This window comes from Equus quagga, chromosome 15 (genome assembly GCF_021613505.1).
Source record: "Equus quagga isolate Etosha38 chromosome 15, UCLA_HA_Equagga_1.0, whole genome shotgun sequence".
In the NCBI taxonomy this organism is placed as follows: Eukaryota; Metazoa; Chordata; class Mammalia; order Perissodactyla; family Equidae; genus Equus; species Equus quagga.
The window spans coordinates 6,387,142-6,402,318 of record NC_060281.1 but is presented as its reverse complement, the minus strand read 5'-3'; the positions used below and the strand labels follow the sequence as shown (position 1 = coordinate 6,402,318).

At 33.8% G+C, this 15,177-nt stretch overlaps 1 protein-coding gene across 1 annotated transcript in view; it reads right to left on the bottom strand.

The window, feature by feature from the left end:
- Positions 1 to 15,177, bottom strand: part of EYS (eyes shut homolog) — a 1,407,877-nt gene that overhangs the window by 1,040,904 nt on the left and 351,796 nt on the right. Inside the window, 1 exon segment of the mRNA XM_046639782.1 lies at positions 5,490 to 5,603. Within this exon segment, the coding sequence (XP_046495738.1) occupies positions 5,490 to 5,603 (114 nt within the window).

Below are 15,177 nucleotides of genomic sequence, written 5' to 3'. Positions count from 1 at the left end.
GTAGTACAAAGAAATATGCTTATCTTCTACTCAGGTTCCCTTCATGCTTGCTGTCTAAATGGCCTCAGTATCTAAGTGTTTATATGGAACTAAAGGCAACGATGTAATCACCAAGAAGGTGAACACAATACTGATTGTCAAACTAACATGTGCTTCATGCTTCCTATTTTAATTGCTGCACAGAAAAAGCAGGAGACAAAATAGCCAACATCAACTATTAAATGACTAGTTTTTTTCTATTAGATTCTTACTATGAACTCAATACTTAATAGTTCATCTAATTTATTTGACTCCTCCAAATTAATATTCATAGTGCTACTTTCATTAAAAGAATTAAATCAAATTGACTTTTTGTTAATATACTCAATTGATCGCTAGTTGACTTTAAGAGATTTTCACAGCTTTGAAGGTGGTTGCCTGCATATTGCCCCCAAAATATTTTGTCCTCCAAGAATGTTTAGTATCGCTGTGGACTGACTTGTCTGGAGCATTTAATGGCAACATCTGCAGCTCCCCATTGTAGATCAACACAAGAATGACTGAAAAACTAATTGCTCCATTATCTGTACTCCTGTCTTTTTCTCCACAAGCACTTAAAAATATGTACTTAAATCTGCTTCCTAATTACAACTTCCCCTAACAGAGTGTCCTATCCAGAAAACAGCATTACTATTCCGGCTTTCAACACACTTAAGCATTTTTATTTTGCTGAGTTTTCTTTTCTTCTCTGCTTACTTTCTTTTGCAAACATGTTTAATGGCTAATTACCAACTCTGCTTTGTTATCTTAATTGCTACACATTTAGGGACATGTGTCACTAAAGCTTTAGCAGATAAGACATTTGCTCAAACAATATTTCTATTCTACTTGCACATACACGGCCTTATTAGAATTACATTTTTGTTAGTTTAAGCACACGTTTTCTTGAGAATCAAACAATAACTTACCTCAAAGCCCTGTCTTCTTTGTATTACATATTGGAAACTTTTATGTTTTAGAAGAAAAGGGAGACAACTTATTACTCCAAAAGGTGATAGAAGTACCCAGACCATTTCTTTAACAACGATATATGCAATATTATTTTCTCCCAGGATTCCTTCATTTAATAAAATTCAATATGCAAATAGTTCATTATATGAATTATGAAATCAACAGGTTAGTTAGTTACTAGTAAGTGTACACTTAAAATTTTAGATTTATCAATCATACTTTTTAGAGGGAATCACGTTAACTTAATGTAGTTCGAAGTATCACTAATGTGCATTAGGAAATTTGAGAGTTGTGGTCTTTTCCATCAACCAAGAGAACACTCCAAGTTCTGAGATGGACTTTGCCTCCTCAAGTGCTTCACTGGTAGGGCGGGACTGGCTAAGTGGGTCAGGAGCAGGATGTCCACTACACGTAGTCATCGCCACCTATCCGTCACTTCCATTACATTTCATGGACATTACTTCTAGAATTTAAAATTACTGATTGGGCAAAGGCTGCATTACTGGTTGGCACTGACTATATTTTTTTAAACAAATAGTAATAACTAGCATTTGTAAAACATGACCACATACACAATTGCACTTAACTCTGGAGGATAGATGAGTAGGTGTACTTAATTCCAGCTGTGTGTATGTGTGTGTGCATGTCTCTACATGATTAATAATTTTCTTTTTATTTCATACGTAGAAGGAGAATTTACACATTGAGGCTTTGTTTATTCCTATTTAATCCACACATGGAAATAGAAAAACCTCTACTTAGCACATTTTGGAAAGCAAGATAAACTAATATCGCTGAATTCTTCTTGGAAGTGTTGGGCATAGAGAGCCTTAGTGGAGGGTGCTCCAGAAAGCAATGAGTGGCCGTGACAATAGACTGGTTCATGACAATAGTGCTCATTGGGAAAGACTGGTTTATACCTCCTTGTTTTAATTAGAATAGAAAATTGTGAAATCCAAACATGCAGAACATGTATGTAGTCCATATCTTGCTTTCTTACATGAGGTTTACTTCAGGGAAATCCTAATAATTACCTCCATCAGGGAAGGTAAAGAACTATTTGTATTTATTAAAATTCTCTGCTCATTGCTGAAGAAAAATTTAGTTCATAGTAAGCAGAAGACAAAATAATAATGCCCTTTCCTTCAGAAGGAAATGCATTTTTGTTGTTTATTTGCTAGATTCAGTTTCTAAGACTTGAACTTGCAAGGGAGCCTAGATTAAATCAAAGCCAACCACTTGCTAACAAGTGGATGGACACCTCATGGCAAAAGCATTGTGTTGAGTAATTTATTTTTGTATTTATTTGTTCTCTTAAAAAAGAATAAAAAAGATTCCACAGATTTCAAAAGAGATATAGAGCATTAATAACATTATGTGTGAAAGCTATGCTATTTGTGGAGGATCCATAATTATAATGCTAGAAACTAACATGCATAAAAACACTGCGTTATTCAGCTCTCCAGAAGTAATTATACAGAGATTTTTCTAATTGTTTTCTGTTGTCCCCATAAATGGACTATATAAAATCACAATCCACTTTTTGGGTAAATTCCTTTCTTTAATGTATGTTTTAATAAGCTATAACTAGCCATGAAACATAGCCTCTCTAAATGGCAAAACATTTGAACCAGGGTATATTCCTAAAATAAACACTCAAAGCCCTAAATTGTACAAATTCACATATGTGGTAAATGGTAACTGTATGTATTCCTTAAATTTTCAGAAGAATGCTCATAAATTTATAAGTTCAGAAATATATGTATTATTTTTCTGGCATAAATTTTACTCAAAATTGAAAAATTGTATTAATCTAGTATAGTGGAGTAGAATTACATATTTTCTATAACTGGAAGTCTTTGCACATTACTTTAATAAAACATATGTTAGTGCAGATAAAGAACCAACAGATAACACTTCCACTACACCAACAGAAAACTATGAGTAGCTTATAAAATAGGTTATTATTTGAGTATTTTCTATACCAAGGGTCAGCAAATGTTTTCTGAAAGGAGCAGACAGTAAATAATTTAGGCCTTACAGGCAAAGAAAACATACACTCTGATGGCTTCAGCGATCAGCAGTTCATAAATAAATGGGTGTGCTGGTGTTTGTGAGATGGACAAGATAGGAAGGGCCGGGATCTGCCTCTGGGAGACACAGTTTGTTAACTCCAGTCTACTCAATACAGAAGAACTACGCTGACCGAATTATTGAATCAACTAAATATTTACTAAACTTAATCCTAATATTTTAATGTGCTTTGCTGGTTTCATTTTTCATGTATAATCTTTTTATTTCTTTTTAAAATAGATTGTAAAATCGCTAACAGGCTTAGAACAAACTTAATCAGAGAATAAAGAATTACTAAATTAAGAAAATAAATTTCATGTGCATGTTATATAGAAACTGAATTCATACTGTATTACACATATTTTTTTAAAAAAATACATTTATCCATGGGATTTTAAAAATCAATTCCAGTGAAATTTTCAAGGAAATCTCTATGATCATTCAAGGGATAATTCTTAGAGTCACTAATGCTAGTTGCTGTAAAGAAGAAACTCCTTGTTACCTTCGTGACTTGACACAATAACAACTCACTTGTTTGTTTCTTGTTTGCTCACTCAGTACAGTAGGGATGCTCCTGGCCCCTGGGTATTTTACTACTTTAGAATTTAGGGACCTATGTTTTTCCATCTTCCGGTTTTTCTCTCATTGGGAATGCCTTCAGTTCTCCTCAGTGTCCCTTTGATATGCTCTCATGGTTTTGTATTTCGAGTACTTCATTGCTTTTTGGCATTACAAGATTTTCCACACTTTTGTACATTCAGTATCCTGGTCCCACAATCAACTAGATCTCTAAGGAGATCTGGTTCATTTTATTGGAGAATGGTAAGAGAAACCAAGATCTAGGCACTGGGCAACCTTTGTTATTTTTAAAAGGAAATATTTTTTTTTTTATTTATTGGCATTGTTTAGACTATTCTGTATGTATCTTTAAAGATGTATGTTTAAACAAATATGCATTGATTCCTACCTACCCAAACATTGTAAAATATCACCTATTGTATGGATTTTACATATATATGTTAGAATTATTTAAAATTACAATTAAACTCGATGATTATTAATTTCTGGCAGGCAATGTAGTATTTATATGAGACAATCTACCTTCAAATCAGTGATGTAGGTATATTCTTATTTCCATTTAACAGATAAGAAAACTTGTGACTTTAAATAGGTGCCAAATATTTGAAGTTGCTCAGGCAATCATATTGTTTAATTAGTAATTGTAAGGAGATACTAAGAAAATTAAGTACAACATGTAAAAATATCTAAATTGATTATGTTTAGTTGAACGCTGTGATGGCTAATTTCAGGTGTGTATTTGACTGGGCCACAGGGTGCCCAGATTAAACATTACTTTTGGGTGTGTCTGAGTGTTTCCTGAGGAGGTTAGCACTTGAATCAGTGAGTCAGCAGAGCGGATTGCCCTTCCCAATGTGAGTGGGCATCATTCAATCTGCTGAGGGCCCGAGTAGAGCAAAAAGTTAAGGGAGGGAGGATTTGTGCCTTTCTCGCCTGCCTGCTTGAGCTGGGGCAGTGGCTTCCTCCTGTCCTCAGCCTGGGATCTATACTGTGAGCTCCCCCAGTTCTCAGGCCTTTGGACTCAGACTGGAATTACACCACTTGCTTTCCTGGGTCTCAGCTTGCAGACAGTAGATCATGGGACTTCTCCGCTTCCTTAACTGTGAACTAATTCCTCACAATGAATCTCCATAATATAGAGACATAGATATATAGATGTGGGTATATAGACATATCTCCCATTGGTTCTATTTCTCTGGAGAATCCTGAATAATGCAGGTTACATATTCCTTGGCTTAGAAAAAGATAGTAAAGTTCGGAGAAGTATCCAGTGATGTACTTCCTATATATTGGTTTGCACAACAATTTATCAAAACATATATTTTACAAGGCAAAGCATACATTTACTTAGTTTTTGAAAAAGAAAATTCAACTGAAGCTAAAGAAGTATCATCAGAGTTTAAGCCAAATAAAAAAAATCTGTTAATGAGTTACTATACCTTAAGCACAACATAGCTACATTCAAAAATTAAATCAATTATTAGTTTAGAAAGAAAAAAAGAAACCTTGATGATTTCATCAGAAATTGACTAGGAAAAAGATATCTCGAATATAACATGTAGGTTGGTAATATATTCCTTCCTTCCTTTTCATTTTATTATTTGGTTGTATCAGTGACTTTCCTAATAAAAAATAAGAAATGCGACTCTTTTAGTGGATGTATAAACAAAGCTCATTTTGCTCTAGTTTCTGCCTGAGGGGTAATTGGCTGGTCACTTTAGAAGTCTACTTTAAGAAAACGAAGGGATAATGATGTTGTTGGAGGACTGAAATGAGTTCAGACAAGAGACAGAAATGCTTTCTAAAGTTAATTATGTTTGCTTTCCTTCTCCCTTGGTGTTCATTACCTTTCAATGGAGCCACACGTTGGCAGAAGTAATTACCGGGCTGGTCAGCGCAGGTGGCTCCATTCTTGCAGGGCTGTGAAGCCGTCTCATCTGCGTCTGTTTCACTTCTCGTCCCTTTGAAAAATAATAAAAATATTTTAAGTTTTAATAAGGCAAGCAGGGTTATAATTCTTAAATTTGCCCAAAACTTTGGATCCTTTTGGGGTAATCTCTGAGACTGTACTCATTGGATAAGAACGCCACATGCATTAGTGTCAGAACCCATTTATTTCACCTTACTACAAACAGCAACAACTTCTTTTGGAATTACTAACTGCAGATGAATCTCCTCCGAGCTGGTTGGCATTCTGTCTGCTGAGATGTGAACTGATTTATCTTCTGCTTTGGAGTCTAGAGACAGACTAGACGTTTCAGGTTATTGGGATGCAAATCAAATGTTAGATTAAGGGAAATAAAAAAGGAAGTAATGAGTCAATAATTTCCCGATTTATGTCCCTGAGGGCTAAACGTTCTTTACAAGGCACAGTTGTCAAATGTTACTTACCGATAAAGCCGGGAGGACAGATGCGTTCGACTTTATCCGTGAATTCTGTAGGTGTAGTGTTTTGGAGGCAGGGTGAAGAATCACATTTCTTTCTACTAATTTCACAAAGCAAACCTATATGGAAAGAAAGGAAAACAGAAATGTCCATTAACTATAAAGTTAGCATTTTCTTTTAGCTAATTCTGCACTGCAGATCTTCCATTAAACTTCCACCTACAACTCGTGTTGCTAAAACTGACCTTTCATGTTTTGTCACTTAGGTTGTTTATTAATTTGCAGAATTGAAAAACATAGCCTAAACTGACACTGACTTGACTCTTAAGACTTATGATAGCTAATTTTTCTTTTGCCACTCTTTAACAAGAACAGAAAAATTGACATTGACACATAACACATTGTATTTACAAGTTAGATGAATGGAAATCTTAATATTCTCAAAATTTTTTCTCCAAAATGGTGAAATGAATCTGGGCTAGAGAAAAATTAATGCAATGTACACCTAAATAGGAAAGAGCATACCTAATTAAATAGAAAATCTATTTGTATTACTATTATCATTGACAAAATGAAATACATAGTCAAAATATGACATTAGAACATCCAGTTAAGCTGAGAAGAAAGGGAAAATTAAATAAATGTGAGTGAATGAATACTTTTTCTAAACCTTAAAAATGTTTACTTGGTAAATTTGTGGATCAACTTTGTGAGAAAAAAATGGCACATTTAAAAACCTTGGTTTCTTCCTTATAGTTGGGGATATACCACAATTCATCTCTCCAGAAGACCTTGTTTTTACTCTGTCATAAAATTTTAAGAAGTCAACTTGAGTTTTTGTTGATAAATAGTATATTAAATTTTTATAAGTGGCCATATATTCTCTGAAGATGATCATTCTTAAGAAGATTAACCACATAAAACCAGTCTCTTAGATTTAATACAAAAAAAAAAACAGCTGTTGCATTCATGGTTTTTGAAATAAATTTGACTTTTTTGTTGCTTAAAAATTACGCAGTGTTTTTATTTTTCAATCAATCATTCACATAGGAGTAGAATTAGGAACAATTTTGGGGAATTGGTTTTGAGCAACATTTTGGCTTGTAATGATGGCAATTTCATGCTGTTTCCTTGTATATAAGGGAAGTATTGAGAATCTTCGAAAACAAAGGTGTGCCTACTATTAGTTTTCTTCTAATGTGAAAAATCATCAATATTTTAAAACATGAACAGCTTTTTATCAAAATGATTGATATATATTGACAAGGGCCATTATAAGAGTTACCACAGCAACAGAATGGGAGGTGGTGTAAAAAAAATATTACAAATTTTAAATATAAGTGTAACGGACTTATAGTTGATAAATCTTCTAAGAAAACGAACCCTGATTCATTTACAAAAGCAAAATATTCATTCAGTACTAAATGCATCTATTTCTGTGACGATGTGAAGACTTAGTAAAAGGATCCACGGAGACATTATGTATTCAAATATCCTCCCGGAAAAACAATTAGTACGCATGTCTATGAGATGAACTGTATCTTCTAAAAATAAGGAGTTACTTCCACCTCAAATTAACCTTCACTTATCCTAGTTTTGGTTGGCATGTGTGCCTACCTTGAAATCCATTCCGACACAGGCAGCTTGAAGTGCTGTGTCCCCATCTGCACAGGTACCACGTAGGCACTGGTCTGCCTCAATCTCACAGTTATTACTTAGAAACAAGAAAAGGAGCTGCCTCATTATAAATGTGTCACTGATGCAACTTGCAGCTAAGTCTAAGATTACATTCAGAATATATGAGATTTTCAACCTGTCTGCACAAAATCAACACATTGCCTAATGCTATCAACTAGATATCTACTCTTTTTGTTTGTTTATTTTGATGTCACTGCAACTGTGGTTAAACACCTCTCAGCTCCTTGTTTCATTAAATTACTGTTGGTTCACAAACTGGTTTTTGTACAGAGAGGGAAAAGAGAGTCTGAAGAGAGAGGCAGGGCACTCCAGATTGGTAGGTGGCAGTTTAAGCAACAGAACTTACATACAAGGCTTGCCTTGGGCGGCCTCTCCACATAGAAGGTGAAAATGTCAGTTGTTTTCTTTCCCAGTCTCAAGTACCCCTAAATGTGGTATGCAAGCTAAAGTTGGCTAATATCATGGACCCGCCATGGAATTGGAAAGGAAGTGGGTGACGCAGAGACACAGGGATGGAGGAGAGCTCTATTTCTGCCCATGGCGGCGGCAGGACAGCCACATCAATTTTCAAGGGCCCATGGACAACACTGCCTTGGTACTTTCTAGTATCAGTGACATCTTCCCTACTGGCCTTGCAATAATATAAGGTGTGTTATTGCCTGCTGTCTAGCTTCCTTTGTTTATGCCAGTTTTCCAAATCTGACTCTAGATGCTTTTACAAGTCCTACATGTATGTTCTTTTAGTAATCTCTAAATGAAATAATTTTCTCATTAAATCACCCTGAGTATATTTCTAATCCCAGCAATGAACAACTCCATTACTGGTGTGTATTACAATTTGTTTTTGCCATTATTATTAAATATTTATATTTCAGTTTTACAGATGAAGTAATCAGGAGGAAAAAAAACTAAAAAGAGCTTTCAGATATTTGTGGTAAATATCATTGATGTTAATAAATCATTTATGTTAGCCTATATTCCATTTTATTCTACTTTCAAGAGCAAAGAGGGTTAGATCCACCACCTTTTAAAGTTAGGGAAATTAGTTTATATTTTCTTGTGATGTTTTTTGCCTGGTTTTACTTTCTGGGCAATAGTGGCCTCATTGGATTACTTGGAAAGTGTTCCATCTTCTTCTTCTAGAAAGATTTGTGCATGGTTGAGATTGTTTCCCCCTGAAATATCTGATAGAATTCACTGGTACAGCCATCTGAGCCAATATTTTTATTTGTGAGTATTCGATTATAATTCAATTTCTTATTATTTTTTCACTTTTTTCTATTTCTACTTAAGTTTTTATATTTTTTGAGTCTTTCTAGGGATTTTTATATTCCTTCTAAGCTTTCTAATTTGTTGGCATAAAGTTGTTCATAAAATTTCCTATGATCTTTCAAAACTTCTGTAGTGTTGTAATGATGTACCCTCTTTCATTCCTGGTTTTGATAATGTGTGTTTTTTCTCTCTCTGTCAGTCTAACTAAAGGTTTATCAACTTTGTTGATCTTTTCAAAAAACTAGCTTATTGCATGGTTGATTCCCCATATGGTTTTCTGTTTCTTTTTTATTAATTTCTCATATGATCTTTATTGTTTTCCTCTTTCATTTATTTTGGGTTTAATTGCTTTTCTTTTTTGAGCTTTTGGTGCAAGCTCAGATTACTGACTTTATGTATTTCTTTCTAGTATAAGTATAGGAAGCTATAAATTTCTATCTAAGCATTCCTTTAGTTTAGCACGTATTTTGATATACCGTATTGATTTTCATTCCATTCAAGAAATTATTTTATGCCCTGTGATGTCTTCTTTGACCCATGCGTTATTTATAAGTGTGTTGTTTATTTCCCAATACTGCCAGATTTCCCAAATGTTTTCCTGGTGTTGATTTTGAAATAATTCCATTGCAGTCTTGTTGTAAACCTAACATTTTTTCCATGTGGAGAATGCTCTCTATGTACTTAGAAAGAATACATATTCCTCCATTCTGCTAGTGATAAGTGGTATTTTCTATAAATGCCAGTTGGACCTGTTGGCTGATGTTAAACTCTACCATATACAGTCATGTGTCGCTTAACAGGTGTTGGTTCTGCGAAATGCATTGTTAGGCAATTTCATCATTGTGTGAACATCAGAGAGTATACTCACACAAACCTAGATGGTATAGCTTACTACACACCTAGGCTAGATTGTACTAATCTTATGGGACCACTGTCATATATGCAGCCCATTGTTGACCGAAATGTCGTTATGCAGCACGTGACTGTATTTACTGATTTTCTATCTAGTTGTTCTATTAGTTATTGTAATAAGGCTATTGAAATCTCCAATGATAGTTGTTAAATTATGCATTTCTCCTTTGAATAGTCTCAGTTTTTGTTTGGTATATTTTGGAGTTTTGTTGACAGATGTGTGTATGTTTATAATTGTTATATCCTTCTGAAGTATGGATCCTTTTGCCATCAGGAAGTTTTGTTCTTTGTCTCTAATAACATTTCTTGTCTGAAAGTCTACTTATTTCGTTTACTATTAATAAAGCCCCTCCAGCTCCCTCATGTTTACTGTTTACATGGTAAATATATATATATATATTTTTTTTTTTTTTTGAGGAAGATTGGCCCAGAGCTAACATCTGCTGCCAATCTTTCTCTTTTTGCTTGAGGAAGAGTGTCGCTGAGCTAACATCTGTGGCGATCTTCCTCTGTTTTACCACCACAGCGTGGCTTGACGATTGGTGCTAGGTCCACACCCAGGAACTGAACCTGCAAACTCTGGGCCACTGAAGCAAAGCTGGCAAACTTCACCACCATGCCACTGGGCTGGCCCAAACATGGTAAATCTTTTAAACATCATTTAAGTTTTAAACTATTTGAGTCTTTGAATATGAGCACGTTATTCAATCTTGCTTTTTTGAGCAGTCTGACAAACACTCAGCCTTGTGATGAGAGTTTGTTCCCTCTCTGTGGCCTCTACATCCAGGGTTTTTCTAAACTCTTTCCCTACGTCCAGAATTCTGATTCTGACATCTGACTCAACTCCTAGTACCTGTTTCAAAATTAACCCTAATCATATCGTCATTTCAAATTAAATACTTCAAAAAACTAAATCTTTCTCCAATTAAAATATTATCCGTGAGATAATGATTCATATATTCAATAATAGTTAACTGAATTATCACCAGGTACAAAATTTAGGATTCACTTTGGATTACTCATTCTATGTCTGATAATTAGGAGATGAATGTATATTGATAATTACAACACATAACAGTTAAATTTTATTTGCAGAGGGAGCTTATTTATATGCAAGTGTATTTACTGCAATTTTTTTGGTATGTCATTGTCATATTTTACATTATAGCCTTTATTGGGAGTCCTATCTATAATTTACTTTAAAAATGGTTTAGCAAAATGATAGGAGTATAAGTCTTATTTAAAGGCAAATGAGGAAAATGAAGGCGTTATATTATGAACATGGTTATGTTATGCAAAGTGAACATCACTCAAATAAAATAATGATTGAAACATTGAATTTAACTGGTGTATTTTTTGGAAAGCGTTATTTATCTATTATATTAAAGACAACAAAACTATACAATCCCATGATAATTAGAAAAATGTTTTGTATTTTTCTACAAATGCTAATATCTGGATGAAAATTTAAAATTCAAAATTTGAATTTTCTGTATTTATATATGATATATTGAGTGTTAGATATTTTATAACAAATTCCAAAATATTTTGACTAAAATTTTCCAATTCATATGCACATGTATATATGTTTATTAGTTTTTACACACAATCATTGCATAATAGTTTACTATTTTCTTTATAATTATAGAAATTTCTGATTTTCTTATTTTAAAGACATTTAATTACAAAATCTGAGTAATAGCTCTATATTGCACAATTAACCTAAACATTTATCTTTCCACTCTCTGGAAAGTCCTGTAAAATAAAAAATCAAGAAGGACGGAATTTTCAAGAGGAAAGAGAATGATTAAAGGTGATTGAGCAGACTGAGTATTTCACAAGTTTCAACTTGCTGAAAGCTGATATGAGTAAGTTAATGATGAAACATAAACAGAAGCTGAAGAGGCAGTGAAAATAGTGTGATCTTCATGGTTGAGTCCTAGAAACAGATCAAGAACTCCTTTACCTTCTTACGGAAACTCAATGGGCAATGGAGAAATTTCAAAACAAAAATTGTAATCATTTTCCTCAGGGAAATATGGAGAAATATTATATCTGCATGAAAAAATAAAATATGTAAAGAAAATAATTAAAAAACAAAAAGGACACAAGTAGTAGTAGTATAAACGTGGTAATAAAATCCATTTTAAGAGTGAGGAAATAGAGTAAGTCTCTGAAAATTTGTTACAAAACCATAGTGAAGGAAAATCTGAGAGAAAAATGAAGTCACACACAGTAGTCTCCCCTTATCCTCAGTTTCACTTTTCATGGTTTCAGTTACCTGAGGTCAACAGCAGTCTGAAACTATTAAATAAAAAATTCCGGAAATAAGCAATTCATAAGTTTAAAATTCCAGCCATTCTGAATGAACAGCATGATGAAATCTCTCGCCTCTGGCCTGCCTGGAACGTGAGTCATTCCTTTGACCAGAAGATCCACGATGGGCATGCCATCTGCCCACGAGTCCCTGAGGAGCCATCTTGGTGTTGCAGTGCTTGTGTTCAAGAAACCCTTGTCTTTCTTAATAATGGCCCCAAAGTGCAAGAGTAGTGCTGCTGGCAATTCAGATATGACACAGAGAGGCGTAAAGTGATTCCTTTAAGTGAAAAGGTGAAAGTTCTTCACTTAATAAGGAAAGAGAAAAGATCATATGCTGAGGTGGCTAAGATCTACGGTAACTTTTATTACCTTATACTGTTGTGTTCTATTTTGTTGATAGTTATTGTTGTGAATCTGCTACTGTGCCTAATTTATAAATTAAACTTTATCATAGGTATACATGTATAGAGAAAAACAGTACATAGCGGGGTTGGTACTGTCTGTGGTTTCAGGCATCCAATCGGGGTCTTGCAACATCTCCCCGCAGATAAAGGGAGACTCCTATCTAAGACCATCGAGTACTCTATCATTCAAAGGAATTACAGAGGGATGGGAGAAATGGACAGAATAAACATCAAATAATTGATAGAAGAAATCTTGCTACAGCTTATAAGAGACATGAGTTGTTATTTAGGAGCTTAGTATGCGTGTAAATAAAAGATCTGCATCTAGTTTCATTACTACAAAATTCTGGAACATCAAGGATAGAAAGAAAATTTTAAGTGTTTCTAGAGAAAGAAAATCACTTGGAGTAATTTGGAGTAAATTGGAGTAAGGAAAATAATAAAAAATCCATCTCTCTCAAACGTTCTTAGGGAGTTACTTTCAGATGTACTCCTGATAAGCCAGGGAGATAAGGAAGAAAGACAAATGGTACATGAAACTATTTGTTTAATTCAGGAATTCAGTGACAAGATAGCCCATGATAACAGCTGGGAAACATCATTGTCTAATATTAGAACATGAAATCAGTGAATGCTGAAGAAATTCTTTTTTCAAGGATAGCTTTATGGATCCATTCCACATATAAAATGGACATGAAACTGTACCATATTTGTAAAACATAAATAAAAAGAAATTAATTTCTTCTTTAAATACAAATAAAGAAGTCAATGGGAAATTTGAGCAGAAATTTAAAAAGGTACGATGAAGACAATGGTCTAAATAAAAGAAACTTTGACCTAATTTGAACAATTGATTCAGTGCAAAATAAAAGAAACTATTTGATCTCAAAGCTAGAAATATTATCCCTCAAATGAACTCGGGTTGCAACATAGGAAACTTCAGGAAAAAAATGTGATTCTGGCATCACTTCTTCGGTGAAGAGTATTAACATATTTATAATAACGTTAATGTTGGTGACTGGTTTTCAACTTTTCTTTTTCTAAGATTGACACCTGAGCTAACATCTGTTGCCAATCTTCTTTTTTTTCTTTCTCCCCAAAGCCAACCAGTACATAGTTGTATATTCTAGTTGCAGGTCCTTCTAGTTCTGCTGTGTGGGACGCCGCCTCAGCATGGCTGGTGAGTGGTACTAGGCCCACAACTAGGAGCCAAACTTGTGAAACTCTGGGCCACCAGTGTGGAGCGCATGAATTTAACCACTTGACCAAGGGGCCAGCCCACTGGTTTTCAACTTTTAAATGAAGCACAGACAGCTTAATTATACTTACGTTAACATATTCAAATAATGACAATGTAAATACAAAATATAAAGCATGGAATTTGGTAGGTGGAAAGGGTTAATGGTACAGAGAAGAGAAATGGCACTAATACCCTTAATTTTAATAAAAGTTAAGGTTGGTTATCTGAATTTGATTAAGAAATAGAAGCTTAAATGTATTATTTAACATAGTCAACACGAGAACTAAAAATAATAATATCTATTGAAAGAAAGTTGTAACGCGATGGTGAATTGGGAAGCTAATGAGGAGCTTCAACGTCCACAATGGAGAACCAGCAAATAACATCTGTAATTAAACTGTATAACTCAAAAGAGCAAATAAAATTTTTGGATGAGCAAATAAAGGCAGTAACACAAGAAATAAAATAAGGAACTATTTAAAAATGTTTGTCTCTAGCAGACTTGAAGGTAACAACTGGTCTGAGAATCTGTTGCTTTTTACCTGAAGTTTTTTTTATTTTACTGACTATGTTCACTGCTTAATTTGGGGTTTTTGTTGTTTTTTATTAAATACTGTACAGTTTCAATAGCATTTTGTGAAAATATCTCATCTCATTAAATATTTGAATTTAAATTGATGAGTATGTACAAAGTTAGTGTGAAGTTCATAAAAATGACTAGTTCTGTGACTATCATTAGATAAACTAGGATTTATGGTTCTCAATTTTATAAGCAAAAAAATAGTTAAAGTTTTAAACTTCAATTTTCTATTGTGCTATATATAAAGCTTTCTGTGATATATTCGCCCATGTTTCATATGACATTCTGTGAATTATTCAATTACACAAAGCAGATTTTATAGTTAATTCTAATAAACCTGTTTTACTATATTTTAAAGTTGATTTATAATCAGTACCTCAACTTGATTAAGACATTTGAATAAGATAATAGTGGTTTTCTGCAAAAGTGAAGAATCACATAGCAGCAGAAATATGGATTTAACAAGAAAGAAGTGAGTAAGTGTAAAGAAAAATGAACTTCTTTAGGAAAAGTTAAAAGCTGATGAATTGTGAAATATCCTTATCAGTCTCTTGCAAATTTTTAAAAAATACGTATCACCAAACTGTTGAAGAGCCTGAAGGTGGCGTTTCTGTTCAGCTCAGTTGGGAATGCGATAGCCCGTATGCCAAAACAGAGCACACCTTTCATTTTATGAAATTATTTTCATTTTATGAAAAACAGATAGTTTGCTTCCTTTAACTGTT